At 37.1% G+C, this 15,535-nt stretch overlaps 2 protein-coding genes across 2 annotated transcripts in view; one reads left to right on the forward strand and one right to left on the reverse strand.

The window, feature by feature from the left end:
- The window catches only part of LOC110678273 (solute carrier family 26 member 10-like), a 44,266-nt gene extending 41,465 nt beyond the window's left edge, over positions 1–2,801 (reverse strand). Inside the window, 1 exon segment of the mRNA XM_021850896.1 lies at positions 2,311–2,801. The gene's annotated coding sequence lies outside the window, so the exon portion shown is untranslated.
- A 10,473-nt stretch (positions 2,802–13,274) lies between these two features.
- Positions 13,275–15,535, forward strand: part of LOC110678838 (integumentary mucin C.1-like) — a 42,312-nt gene continuing 40,051 nt past the window's right edge. Inside the window, exon 1 of the mRNA XM_021852320.1 lies at positions 13,275–13,726. Within this exon, the coding sequence (XP_021708012.1) occupies positions 13,678–13,726 (49 nt within the window). The 5' untranslated portion in view covers positions 13,275–13,677. The remainder of the gene's footprint in view (positions 13,727–15,535) is intronic.

Here is a 15,535-nt window from a genome sequence, read left to right on the forward strand (position 1 = left end):
GGCATGACGTCCTCATTGGGACAAAGCCTGTTTCTCCGCTTAGTGCTCAATGAGCACTTCCACTGTTATCAACTGAGAGCTTTCTTTGCCAAAGTTGCCATTTTCGCATTCGTACATCGTGTGGCAGGTACAATGATACTCTTTGCGCAGGAAAGTCATGGAAATTTCCATTACGAAAAGATCCTGGGCCGACCGGAAATCGAATCCAGACACCTTCAGCATGGCTTTACTTTGTAGCCGCGGACTCTAACCACTCGGCTAAGGAAGGTCCGAGACTTATCACTTTTATGGTTAAAAGCATGTCCTAAGGACAAAAAAGCGTTCCTTTGATTACTATAACATCATGCTCTTTTCTCTGATAGAACTTTATCACATAACGCACCACAAAAAGGTGATCTATTCGCGTTATGGGTCATCGCATCACTTACCAAGGTGAATCCTGATCAAGTAGGATTTAAACCCTCCCACTCCCGCCTTCCTGTGAAAATCATTGATTTGATGAGGTGATCTCGGTCTCTAGTAGCAATGGACGTCACACTAACAATCCTTCCCGTAAGGACGTGGCCGGTGCCGTTTTTTGACGTTTGTGCTTATTCTGCGCGGCGTGTGAGTCGAGACGAGTCGCTCTCACCTCGAGTGACGTGGAACGACTAATGTTAATCAAATGGGAGCGAGTCGATAATTGTCACCTGATTAGACTCGTCTCACCACACATGCCGCGCAGAATGAGCACAAAGACTAAGCTTGGAGTCTTTGAAATTGTACATTGAAGATGCATTCTCTTCAGGATTACATTCATGTTTATATTAAGGGGATATTAAATTCATGTTTGTATTGAAATGTTCTGCATAACGCGTAAAAAAACTCAAATAATAACTCTGTTCTACGTTCTCTTAAATAAAGGTACACAACATCCGGTCGCACGATGTACACATGCAAAAAAGGTCAATTTTAAAAGAAAGCTGATAAAACAATAAGAAGTGTTCATGGAGAAAACGGATAACCCATATTTGAGTTTTTTTTTTATTTTTTTGAGTTATATTTCTCTCCCTATTTCATTCGCTCCTGTTATTGTTATCATAGCACAACCCAAAAACCAAACCTTGGTGCGTTACCTCAAATTTGAGTAAGTGACATAGTACTGAAAATTATGTAATTTGATCTGTCGGTTGAGGGAAAAGAACTTAGCCAGTTGGTTTTTTTTCGCATGACTGCAAATAAAAACAACTTCTATCCCATCAACTCAAAATTAGGTTGACGCACAAACCCCCCGAAACAAGCCCCGAACTCACTTTTGAGTACTTCATTTTCTCCGTGTTGATGAGAGCACAAAGCTGAGAAGTAGGCTATGTACCAGTGAGGAAGTAACGTCAGAAAGAAGAAGAAGATAGGTTCAAGTTGTTCGTTTTTGCTTGGTTTCTCTTGAAAGAGAAATTAAGTTTCAATTGGATTCTCATTAAGGATTATCTATCTATCTATCTATCTTCTATATAAATAAATATGGAGTGGTGTTTGTATGTCACGAAATGGCTTATGAACGGGTCAACGAATTGGAATGATTCCTTCTCCGTTTTGTTAGTCAAGGATTCCGACGTGTTTGTGTGAATAAAAATCCGAAGATATTCACCTGGAAAATCGGAAAAACGAGAGTAAACGGAACTGTAATTTTGTATGGGACACAGCGTATCTCAACAGCCTACTTGATGGCAAGGCGAAATTTGCCGGGACAACTAGTACTTCATATATTGAAGATACATCAAAAAAATATTGACAGCTACTGTATGGCCATTATATTTCCAAAAACCTATACAGTCGACTCTCCACATCTCGATGTTCTACATCTCGATATCTCTCCCTATGTCGATGATTTCTTCGGTCCCTTCATTCTGCATACGATTTCTCTCTCCATATCTCGATATCCTCCTTATCTCGATATCTCCATATCTCGATGTATTCTTGTTGATGGTTTGTTCCCAATTTTCTCTCCATATGTCGATATGAACATTATCAAAGGTTACTTGACCAGATTTAGATAAGTCAGAACAATTTGGAAACTCGAAATGAAGTTTGTTTGTTTATTATTTTCCTAGTAACGGAGTGATTTTCAATCTAGTGTTCCTTAAATTAATGTTCTTTGTCTCGATCTCTCCCTATTTCGATAGTCCCTTCGATATCGAGATGTGGAAAGGCGACTGTATAAGAAATTTTAACTTTTGTTAATTTTATTACTATAACCCATTTGTATTGCACATTTGAATCGTCGAATTATTTAATTACACAGCATAGCTCTAGCTCTAGAATATAACCTACCTCAAGCTGAAATGCCCTTCAATCAGCAATTGATGGAAAAAACCGTTAAATGCGTTCCGGTCACAACACTGTGCTAATTCGCCGCCGTCCAACCACGCTTGGTACCTTACAGGTCACCGCTGCACGAACTACCACCTGCTGATCATTCACGTGGAAAACTGCCACAACCCACGCGTTTCACCCTCTTAATGAGCCGTGTCCAAGCTAATTAATCCCAAATTTTCACACTACACCTCGACAATTTATCACACTTGTGCCCTTTTCCTGTCTTTTTACGTTGCGCACTTATTCAAACGAAAATTGCAATATTTCTTCCCGACTACTCTATCCAAGTAGCACACGTGCGTTTCCCATCAACTGCCAGGCCTACTATTAAGCATCGAAACGAGTTCAACCCCACAAGCACGCCCTTCCCCGACCAGAAGCCGTAGCTAACCTCCGATCGGTTCGAAATTTTAAACCAAACTGTTTTATGGTGGACCTGAAAGCCCTCCGTTGTGGTCTCCCGCCGCAGCCAAAGCCGAAACTTCAAGCCTTCATGGGCACCTATCGCCCCCAATACGAGACCAAGAGCAAGAGCAAGACCAAGACCGATCGCATCGCACAATCTCCTGCACGATGTCCGATCGCTTTGCTAACAGAATGAGTCTTGCGAACCTCGAAGATAGAGTGCGTTTGACAAAACGGAGGAGGAAACGGTGCGGGAGCGTGGGCAGTAGGGTGTCCCAGAAATAATGAATGTCCGAAAAGTCAAGGTGCTGAACTCTAGAGTGATAAATATGCTTATTTAGCATTTTTTTAGAACACATAAACTTCCTTAAAAATCGTGTACAGGTTCCGCCAAATCCATTTATGAGAAATCACCATTTTTGATTAAAATTGTTTTTTGACGTTTTGTGCAAATGTTTTCCAATCCTACTCTTTCAAAAAAAAAAAATGTTTTTGCCCATTAAGGTACCCCGGGGTAAGTGCGACCTAAAAAACGATAGTTCAAACAAATTGTTCAATAAAATTTTCTAATGTCAATACTTTGCAAATCCAACATTGTGGAAACATATTTGCTGGTGTGTACATGAGTTTTGTCGAAAAATTTAAAAATTGTGAAAATCTAGAAAATAGAAGTGATAAACCATAGAAGAAGAATGTCGCTGGCGTCGCAGTAGGAACATATTTTGCCGGCGGAGATTGGCGGGGCTATAAATGTCAACGCGAAAATGCACGCAGTTTGACACTTATGAACCAACATGTTTCTGAGCGAAAACAAAGGGAACACCAGCGACATTATTCTTCTATGGTATATTATTTCCATTCCTTAGAACAATGTTGTAAAAGTACCTCGCAATGTTGTAAAATACCTCGAAAGGGGGACACATCCAGTTTCATGCGTCAATCCAGTAGAAGCATTAACCTAAGAATGCTAATGTCGCTGCTGTTCGTGTTACCAACATCTAGTTTGCCACGAACTGACAGCCTGAGTACCGGGCATCAAAGTGTCAAATTGATTATAAAAACATAAACAACGACAAGGCATTGAACAAATAATGAAAAACCATAATTAAAGGTAATAATAATCAAAATCAGTTTTGTGACAACAGCGCTACTAGCGTTCTACTACTAATATTTCTATTGTCAATCCACATCAGTAAGTCAACCATTGCAGTAATAGGATTGATAAATCACAGATATTTTATTATCACAAATTGTACCTGTAAATGTTGAAAATGCATTGAATTAGCTATGAAATATTATTCCTGTAGTATAAACATTCGATGATGTACAAATTAACAGAAGTCAATTCATTTCCAGATTGTGTCCGGTAATGGGAGCCACCTTTTATGATTGTCCAATTTGGTACTACAATCAACTCTCTCTTTAAAAAAAAGACAATTTACACCGTCTTCAGCACATAGGCTGCACAGACTGAACGATCACTAACATTAAGCAATGGACTACACGAAACACCCAGTAGCCAAGCGATGAATTTTTCGTTTGACGAAAAGTTTTCACCGACTGGAGCGGGAATCGAACCCACACCCCGTGGCACAATACGCCTAGACGACTGACGCCGCTAACCGCAGGGCCACGAAGCCCACTCTTACTCGATATTCGGTATCTCGATTTAGAGTTAGAGCAGCATGTGAAAAGTAGGATTTCACGGCTACCTCGATGCACTGGTTTTATGTTCTATAACTCGATACATATTTATAATTTCAAATTTAATTTTGTACGCTACAAAAATGATAATATTTATCAAAAATGGGTCACAAGATCACAAAACAAATATTTTTTTTCAAATTAGGAGTCGTCCATAAATGACGTAGCATTTTAGGAGGGAGGGGGGTCTTCACGGATTTGTGACGATGTGTGACGAGGGGGAGGGAGGGGTCCCAACTAATGGACGTAGCATTTCGAATAATTTTGGTAAAATAAGTAGCACATCTTTTTTGCCTGACTTATCAGACTTGGGTTATGAAATGATGATTTAACTTCAAAACAGGTTGAAAACTTCTAAGAAATTTCAAATTTTATCAAAATTGTCCTATCGTTCAGATTTATAAATCATTCGGTAATTCAATTCAATGAAAGAGCATTTTTATTATGCTGCTTCGCGACTAAAAATAGATGAACCAACGTGCAAAGTTCGATTTTTGACCAACTTCGCTGCGTCGCGCGTCACTTCGCTGCGTCACGAGTCACTTCGCTATAAATCGCATCTATGCCCTCCGCCGTGTGCATTATGCGCACTATTGAGAATCGAGTTGCGACGCGGCGAAGTTGGTCAAAAATCTAACTTCGCACCTTGGTTAATCCATTTTCTAACGCGAATTAGTATATTTCATTGTTTCGTTATGAGTTGAGTAAGAATATTTCAGTATGGGGAACGATGATGAATTTTAGCTGAACCATTAATAATGATGGTTGTATAAAAATCGCTAATTTTTGAAACATGGCAAATATTACAATTGTTATTTTTTCTCTATCTGCCCACTGTTTCCTGAATTGGTTTGAATTTAGAGAATTATGACGAAGATCCATTCCAAATTAAATTATTTTATTGATTATGTTCACTGAAATCTGTTTCTCAACCACGACCAATTTAAAAAATGCCTATTATGTAACACAATTTCTGTTCAATATCTTATGAAAATTCATGAACCATAACTGAGTGCTGTTAGCTTTTTCAAGATTTTCAGCTCTTTTTTCTACATTTTCAGCTGTAAACTGTTTAAGTTTTAACAACAGCAAAAGTACTAATAATTAAATTACTGGGAAACCAAACTATGTTACTTAAACAGGAAATATGCTTGTTTAAACTATTTTCCAAAGGATTTTTAAACTTTACGGTATGGTATCAGCATTTGTGACTAAATGCTACGAGAGGGGAGGGGGGTGTAAAAAAATCAGTGAAAAAATGCTACGTCATTTATGGACGGCCCCATTAAGGGGCTTAATTGTCCGGTACTGGTGGAGATCTCCTCCTATAGAGCTTAGTGACATTTGAACACACGTAGACTAGCATACGCTCGTCATACACAGTTTGTTTTTGTTTTCCTCAAAGAAACTTGCACACGCTTTCCAGGCTCATCAAAATGCATATGGAAATATTACCCAATTTGAAAAGTTTACACCCGGTTTCTGGGTGTTTTTCGAGACTGAGTGCATATTGTTTTCCTCTAAGGTTCACAACTACATCTACACTAGGGCACCCATACCATTGGGCGTGATAACCACTATATCTATTATTTGAAGGTTGAGCACCTAGAATTTTCAGACATGGATTTTTTTTTCTGTGTCACCCTAATGGAAAGGCATGAATCAGCTTCGGAGATGATAGATGCCCTTTTCGTGTTTCCCTTCTTCAGGGAAGTGCCTGCTGAGAGATAGATAGCCAGAGAGAGAGCCGCCCGTTATCAACAACAAACGAGAGTGACTATTTGGCGTCCAGATAACTGGTAACACTATTGGCCATGGCTGGCGATAGACCGTACCGAAGGTCGTTCTTCTGGGTGGATTACTGCAAGGACCCGGACGGGCAGAGTAAACAAGTTTGATATTTATGGGGAGGGTGGGCGATCGAGAGGGGCAGCTTCCTACGTCGTCTACGTCGAATGGCGGCTTATCAAGTCCAATGTCCATTTGCAGGCCGGTCTGCAACCTAATGATCTCCCATCGAATCCTGTTTCTGCGCTGGTTATGGGCCGTCCCTGAACCACGTGGTCATTGAGGGGGAGGGGGTGTTGGCCAAATGATCACGCTGGAGTCGGGGAGTCGTGAGTTCGATTCTCACCGAGAAGATGTGTAACTTTTTCGCAACTTCACATCAATTTGTCCATTTAATCCAATTGCAAAGTAAATGTAATGTTTAGTTTTTCTAGAAAATGTCTTTATATTTCTCTCCAATGGGATTTTGTCAGTTAACTTTAAAAGTGGGTAAAGCTATATTTGGCTTTCATTAAAAGCCCTGTTATTATCGCAATTATCAGAATTCACCGTAGTTCTCAGGGAAGTTCTTGAAAAAAGTGAATAAACGCTGAAAAATCGCCACAAGAATCATGGTGGATATTTATGGATAAATCACTGAAAAACTGAATATAGAATTGTGAAGGAGAACATTATTGTTAATTTTTCGTAATGCATTATGCATTTATGAAAAAAAAACCTTAAGACAATCTCATTGGGAAATTATTGAATCATTTATCATTTATTCAGTGAAGTATTGAAAAGTCAGAAAAAAGATTACCACGTAATTTATGGATGTCCCCTCACTTGTTTGCGTCTTCAGCCTCAGCGCAGAGGTTAATTCGAACTCCGAACGCAGCATGGCTACCAGTTTTGCGGTTTTACGTCACTAACTAACCAGTCCGATGGCCAGTCTGCGGCGCAATTCAGCTTCTATTTTGCACCCTGATGACTGCGTCGTGCCCCCCATGAAACGTTTGGGGCGCCTTACACGCGCTATAAATACGCAGCTCATAAATATCTAGTGTCGAGTGTTTCTCTTCGGAGGGACCGGTTTGTTTGTTTGTTTATGTTTTTGCGCTGCATAGATCGCGTGAAGATCGCTCGATTATGATTGGTTTTTATTAGTCAAATTTGCAACTGATCGATCACTCGGTGTAAAACAGTGAAATCTCCCTTACTCGATTGTCTGTAATTCAATAAAGAGTATATAAAATGCCTTCCTTAGCCGAGTGGTTAGAGTCCGCGGCTACAAAGCACAGCCATGCTGAAGCTGTCTGGGTTCGATTCCCAATGCGAAAATGGCAAGTTTGGCAAAGAAAGCTCTCAGTTAATAACTAGGAAGTGCTCATAAGAACCTGGGGGATGCGAATTGAAAATCCGCAAGCAGCCAGGCTGCTGTCAAACTAAATTTTCCGCAAAAATGATCTGAGTATGCCTAGAAATATGTACGGTCATGATTTTGTTGCGCAAAAAATTTTTAAATAATTTATGTAACATAAGGACCGCCAATTTTTAAAGAAAAGATATGTAAGTTCCAAATTAAGGTGAAGATGAATCGAAGCCAAACCTCAAATTTTCAAGGGCACAAATCTGGAGAGCCGAACATCCGTTTGAGCTGAAAACTTAATCGATTGGTCACCACCAGCTAGGGACCAATCGATTAAGTTTTCAGCTTAAACGGATGTTTGGTTCTCTAGATTCGTGCGCTTGAAAATTTGAGGTTTGGCTTCGATTCATCTTCACCTTAAGCATTAGTCGTTTCCATCTGTTCTACAATATGTTTATTACTAACATACAGTCAGAAACTTTCTGATTAAGGCAATTTATTAGGTTAATTGCCTGTATTGAACTGATGAAGCTTTGTGTGAAGTAATTTAGGTGTGCACTTTGAATGTGGTTTCCTGCGAGACAAACAAAACAAGCAACGATTAGCACTCGTGGAAAAGATTGTGTTCAATTTGAACGAGAACAATGTTCGAGTCCGCACCCCCTAGATAAGAACACTAAGCTGAGAAGCAGGCTCTGTCCCAGCGAGGACGTACTGCCAAGAAGAAGAAGAAGAATCTGAAATGTAAATTTGAGTATCGCTAGTCTAATTGCATTATCTTTTGGAAGATATAAGTATTTCGACTACCACTTGAAGCCAATATTATGTAGGGTAGGTATTTCCTTAGTGGACTGGACAGTCCCCTATAGTCACTATAGGCCACAAGCAGCTTTTTAGGATCGTTTCGCTATAAATCGTTGCAAAATATTTCTTGCCATGAAAGTCAGTCTTGCCATTGTCTTGAAGCTTGATTTTGTGCAGAACATGATTTAAATAAATACTTTTGATTAAAACTTCTGTTCATATAGTACGACTATTGTACTATAGAAGAACTAGAGAAACTATTTTTTATTAAACTACACACTGAGAAAAAAACTAATATTGTTCATGACGTTAATTTCATGGTAAGCAAAAAAACTCGATGTAAAAAAGGAATGGCATTTGAAATTAGAAATATGTCCCTTTTTTAAATTACGTCCAATGTGACTGGAATTTTGTGTGATCCGAACAATATTCAATTCAATGTGATATTTAAATTTCAATGTAATAAACAGAAGAGTATAGTAAAATTAAATCAAATTAAATCTGTAACAATAGCATCACGATTAATTTTCAACTAAAGATGCTTGAATGTTACATGATCGTGTAAATTTAAAGTGCATTCGATTGAAAAATAGACGATTTCAGTTTATTTTGATCCTCCAAATATGTGCATGAAAATAAACTGAAATTTATAACATCTTTTTAGCTGTGTAACTTAAGGTGATTATAAAACGAAGCCAAACTTCGAATTTTCAAGTGCACAAAACTGAAGAATCTGACAACAGTTCGCGTTGAAAATCAATCAAATTACTTGCTTTCTGGTGGTGACCAACGGGATAAATTTACAAAGCGGAGCGCTGTTTGGTTCTCAAGTCTTGTGCTCTTGAAAATTTGAGGTGTGGCTTCGTTCTATAATCACCTTAAATCTACGCCACTTTATTTTGTAAAGCTATACGATTTTGATTCGCATAGAAATTAGAAATAGTGCTACTAGGGAAATGTTTTAATAGTAGAGGTACTAAGCACAACTTAACTTCATTTAATCAATCAGCACAGCAACCCCATAGGTACAAATACGTAATATGTATGGAATACCGCTATGCAAAAATAAACAAAATCTTCCTAGCCGAATACCACTTTTTGTTAGAACGTCAGGCTAAATTGCTGCTATCCATAATTATTAAGTGGGTTTGCATGTTTTTTGATACAGTTTATAAAAACATTTGAAATTATAATTGTGGGCTTCATGGCCGTGCGGTTAGTGTCACCAGGCATTTAGCCGCATCGTGCTAAGGAGTGTGGGTTTGATTCCCGCCCCAGACCGGAAAACTTTTCATCAGGAATGTTTTCCGACTGAGCGTTGCATGCTAGTCCGTTGTCTAGTGTGGAGCTTCCTTCAAAGGGCAAAATGCCCACTGGAAGTATTAATTTTATAATTTATCATCTCCTCACAAGAGTATGTATCCTTTCACTGATACGCGTATTTCGACCTTAACTATGTGTGTGTGTTGAGTATAGAAAACGGTCTTACATTTGAGGTAGAAATACACATATCGGTCAAAGGGTACAAACTCTAGTGGAATGAAATGGTATAGTACTAAATCCGGGTTTCATTTATTTAAAGATATTCCACTAAACACCTCGAAGATTCACCATCTCTCCGCAGTCTATACAGAATGGTAAGCTTCCTAACGAGATCTCTTATCTTCCAACAATTTAAGCCTCACTACTGGATTACGTTTCATCACCCGAAAATAAAATGAAAAGATAACCTACATATGTGATGCAAAGAAATATAATATAACCGCAACGAATGTTGAAACTTTGACGAAAACTGCGAACAAGCAGGTACATTCAGTTGGAACATTAGGTGAAACATTTGTTTGTCATCTTGTCAACTACTCTAGACAATTTACAACTCTTGCACAGCTGGGTGTATACAAGGAGATTACTCATCACTCAAAGCGGAAGATGGGACGACATATCAAGCTAAGCTATCAATTGTTGTGTTCATGTGGTAGATTCTGATTGGATCAATCAATTGTTTAAGTTCCACCATTAATTCTTGTTACTGTCTTTTCAATTATTCTGAAGCGGAGACAAACCAGCCGAAAGTCTCTTAAATAAAAAAAAGAATTTGAAATTGATTTTTTTAAGTTTTCAACCGTTATTTTGATTTTCAAAACTGAAAAGTGGAAGTGATTTTCAAAAATGATAGTGGAAGGGAACCGTTGAAAATATACAAAAAAAAAAAAGCAAACACCATTTTCAGTTTTCTTTCATGTTTATTTCAACAAAAATCCGCTTCTTCGATTAACTACAGATATTTCACAATTGTTCAAATAATCGATCGTATCGAGTCATGAAACAGAAATTCCTTGGAATGCTGTTTAAGAGCACCTGCGCAAAAACCTCGAGGTTTTGAATCGAGTATGGATGTGTTCATGGATCAAGTGTTGTAATACTCGGTGATGCGATTCAATACTTTTGGCGAGTAGTGTATAATGAAATGTGCCAGAAATATGCAGAAACCTCGTCTGTAATCTGACCACAAGATTTGGAATAATTAAGAATAACAAACCTGAAGAAACTGTACATCCAGCTTTTTACGCTTGCCGTGCTATAAAATATCTGACAAAAGCTAACTACCACCACTGAACTGAAACTTGAAAATAAATCCTTAAGGCCGGTTTGCTACTGACAAGAAAAGGAATCGCCTATCTCGATGCGTGGAAAATTTCTCCCAAGAAATGGTCAAGAAAATCACTTTTTTCTGATCGCAGTACGCAGTTGAGAAGAAATGTCACTTCAAAGGGGGCTCTCTGTAGGAAATTTCTTGACCCTTTCAGTCAAGGAATTTCTTTACTTTTCTTGAGCGAAACAGCATACTTAGCTTTAGTAACCCATCACTCACTGAAATAATTTTCATTGCTTTTCTGACGTTCAAACTTAAATCTGATTCCGATTTGCATTGATAATGTTTTAATCGCTTAATACCTAATCGTTCTTTTTCTTTTTTAGGTTTCCTTCCCGCTGCTGTAGGCCAAATCTTTGAAACAATATAGTGCGGTACAAATCTTCCGTAAATCAAATGGAAATCAGTCCAGGAAATGATGTCTGAAAAATTGAATGTAATTTGTCGTGACAATTGAAATCTCTACTACATTGCAATTTGCACAAAATATTATGAGAACATCTTCCAGGGTTCTATGATAATATTACCCACATTTAAAATCGTGCTTAATATTACACCAGACTCTAGCTCAGAATTCTAAGAACAATTCTTGCCAATCTGTGAGAATGATTTCCAGGATTTTGCAATAATTCTAGGATCTCGCCAAATAACTTAAATAAAGCTTCGAATTTTGTAAGAATATTGTAAAGGATTTTGCGAGAATATTTTTCGTCTATTTTTCTTATTCTTTTCTCATAATCCCTACAAAAATTAGGTAACAATTTTTTTTAAGATAAAGTGAGAATCGTGTGCTGGAATCTGTAATAAACTTTTCAACAGAATATTGTCCAAAATTCTTAACTACAATCCTATCATGGAATTTGTAAGGATGTCGTCCAGGATTTTATCATAATCCTACCCAGAAATATGTGAAAACTATGCTTTGAACTTTGTGAGAATTACGGCATGACGAAATGCTGCGTAAACTCCTTTCAGGTTTGTTTAAATGTGATAAAACTTTCAACATGATTCTTTGAGACTTCCTCCTATGACTTGGTGAGGATATGTTTGATCTATTTGATTCTGTTTTTGAAAATTTGTAAGCCTTGGTCTTGCGAAATTTGAAAAGCTCAGCCGGGTCTTTTTAATACTTCTTCTAGCTGTTGTGAGATATGGAAAACCAACTTCATCATCATCAACTCATTCAAGCCCAAAAAAATAGAGAATTTTTTATAACTAAATTAAACTTGAGAAATATAGCAATAACAAATCATGATTATAAATCATTTGTTTGACAGAAAAAAGAAAACAATGAAATTCGACTGTTCGTCACGGCATGCTGAGGATATATTTCCAAGTTTCAGTTCAGTGGTGGAAGTCAGCTTCTGTCAAATATTTTGTAGCATATTGTTTTTATGGCGAGCGTAAAAAGCTGGATTAATACCCGCATAGAAAAATACACTTTGGCGTACATTCAAAACAACATGTTTCTTGTAACCGATAAGGTTGCTGTATCCCAAACTGTCGCCATTATGTCAGACAATATAAAACATGGCATTTCATACTGTAAAGTACAGTTTGAATGACACATTAGAAATAGTTACAATATGTTGTACTGTTCGATTACTGTTAAATTATATGAGGATCAAAATTTGTGATAAATGGTGGAAAAATAACGCCACCGTTTGCCAAACTGTTTGAATTTATATTTGCACAACATAATCACACATTTGCATTATACTATATGTTACTTATAGTGAACAGTTCGGCAAAATGTTGCACGCATTGGTGTTTGTGAGCGATTGGCTTTCAAACTTCTGTGCTTTGCATACACACGCTTAAGAAAACCAACTTGTGGCTATGAAAATTTCACACTACGATCAAAATTATTTTTACTTTCCGTTTTGATTTTCATCGAGATTTTCACACATCTCGTTCAAAAATTTAGAACTCAAAATTGTGATGAATATCACAATGGAAAATATCACAATCAGAACAATAAGATAAATTAAAGTTAATTGTGTGAATTCCACAAAATCATAGCGTTGTTTTTAGCGTGCTTTCTGTAATGTTTATTTTGTGAGTGAAAACTGTTGACGAAGTTGAAAAAAAAACAACAGAGAAACCCGTTCCGAAGATGGATTTTTACTAAATCCCGAAAAGCCCCGGTAGTGATAACGTAAGTGATAAACACCAATCGTCGTGACGGTAACATCTCCAACAAGGATTCATCCCCAAAATTAGATTGCCAGATTGTTTGATGGTGCTACTATTCTTGCGATGGCGGTATGACGAGGCATCGAGGATTTTTTTTACGGTGAAAGTGGCGGAATGTAGATTCACTAAAAGGCAAGTGTTTGACCCCAAAAAACAAGTCGTGGAGAATGTTCCGATGGGTAGTGGCCCGATGGAAAATACGGCCGGAATCTGAAGAAAAAAACAAGAACATCAACAACAAGTTCAACAGTGGAAAATCGCCGGAAGAACATTTTTTTGGTTTGGTTGATTGATGATGGATGACGGGAAAATTATCTACAGCAATATCAAGTTGGCAGATGGAACATTGTTTTAGGGAAGAAGAACCTTCAAATATTTAGTGGCATCATAACTTTGCATTTCATCTTGCCCCACCTGTTTCAACATGTCCTGGTGTACCCTACATGACAACGTTTTCAGGCTTTGGATGACGGGTAAGTGGAGATTAATTTGGATTTCACTTATTTTTTATTATTTGATTAAGAAAAAAATTGTAAAATAATAGATTATTTTAATAAAACAAATAATTATGCTATAAAAATTTACTTCAGGTAAATTATGTGAAGTGCTAAAGCGTCAATAAAAGTGCGGGATTGCATTGAATCCTATTGGTGTCTTCAGAGCACTTATTGTCCATTGCACGGTGACGTCATCAGAAAATCGCTCTCTTTCCCTCCTTCGGGAAATCTGGAAACAACGGTGCCAATACCTGTCAAAGTTGACAGGTACTGGCACCATTGTTTTCAAGTTTTGTTGAAGAGCGAAAGAGAGAGAATTTCGCCGTGAAATTTCTAATTCTTTGATTTACGAATGATAAGTTCTCCGAAGACAACCTAACCGATTTGATGCGATTGCGCACTTTTATTAGCGTTTCCTCACTTGTAAAAACTTCTGCGATAGTCCAGTGGTGAGAAAAAATGCGCAAAATTGACTTGAATAACCGTATCAATCAATACATTTTCTCATGTGTAAGAAAATATCAAGCAATACGTTTTCAACTGAAGTAAAATTTGAATATAAGTAATTGTTTTTTTTTTCTCCTAAACATATAATTTCTCATCTCATGGTTTTAGTGTAACAGAGCAGTACAGCATAGAGTAAAAATACAATAAAGCACAATATACCAATAGTTTCACATACAATATCCATTTTCATTTTAATGTTATGGTTTTACTATTTTTGAACTGTTTGCCTTATTGTGGATTCATCAAAAAATGGATAATATATCGACCATTTGGCAGATTGTAATCGGAAAAAAGTGTTCTGGAAAATCGGCGTTTTCAAACGGTTACATAACTTAACCGCCTATTACCCATATTGTACTTTTCTCAATTACCGTTTCCGAAACTGTTAAAACTGTTCATGGTAATGTGGCCTTATTGTTATTTTCGGTGTTATAGGAAATTGTTTAAATATTGTGACGAATGGTTGTGGATAGTACGGGAAACGGTACTTGAATGGTTCCTAATTATGCGGGTAAGCATTGGGCAATTTTGAATCGATATTCCACAAATCAATGTTTTCATTCCAATTTATCGATTTTTTTTTCAACCAATGCTTGGGGCAATTTGATCATTTGTTTGAACTTGAATCATTTGAATTTGAATTTGAATCATTTTGTTGATCTTGATGAAATTTTCTCAACGAACTGATGAAAAATAAATCAAATTTTGTACTAGCCTTGAAGTAGCAAGTCTGTTCAGTTGAATTTTTAAACTGAGTTAATTTATAGATGTTAAAATCGAATGCAAATGCAAATCATAGGCCTAGGAAGTCCAATGTTAACTTGTTGATTTGTGTCAAGTACTTAAGAGAGTATCGACATGTATTTAAAAAGGCGCTAGTATAGTTTGAGAACGATGAAATTCTCTGAAATTTATACAAAAAAAAGCTGAATGTTAAAAAAACAATTCAAATTATGTATGTGATATAAAAAAGATATTTAACATTCTATCTCCAAGAGAGTTGCCAGAGATCTACTGGTGAATTTTAAGCATACTTATTTGAGGATTAACTAAAATGGTTATTGTTCAAAGAGCCAGAGGAAACTCTGCAGAAACTAATCCACAGATTAAACCATTTCTTTAGATTTTACAACATTAAAAAAACTCATCAGCTTGAATTGTCACATATGATGAGGTTAGTTTTATATCCTGTAAATAAAGAATAAAATAATATGTTAATCTGTCCACAGTTCGGGAAGTCTCCCTCCTGCACCAACTGCAGCCAGTAGTTATAGCTCA

The sequence above is a fragment of the Aedes aegypti genome, chromosome 3, assembly GCF_002204515.2.
Source record: "Aedes aegypti strain LVP_AGWG chromosome 3, AaegL5.0 Primary Assembly, whole genome shotgun sequence".
Taxonomy (NCBI): domain Eukaryota; kingdom Metazoa; phylum Arthropoda; class Insecta; order Diptera; family Culicidae; genus Aedes; species Aedes aegypti.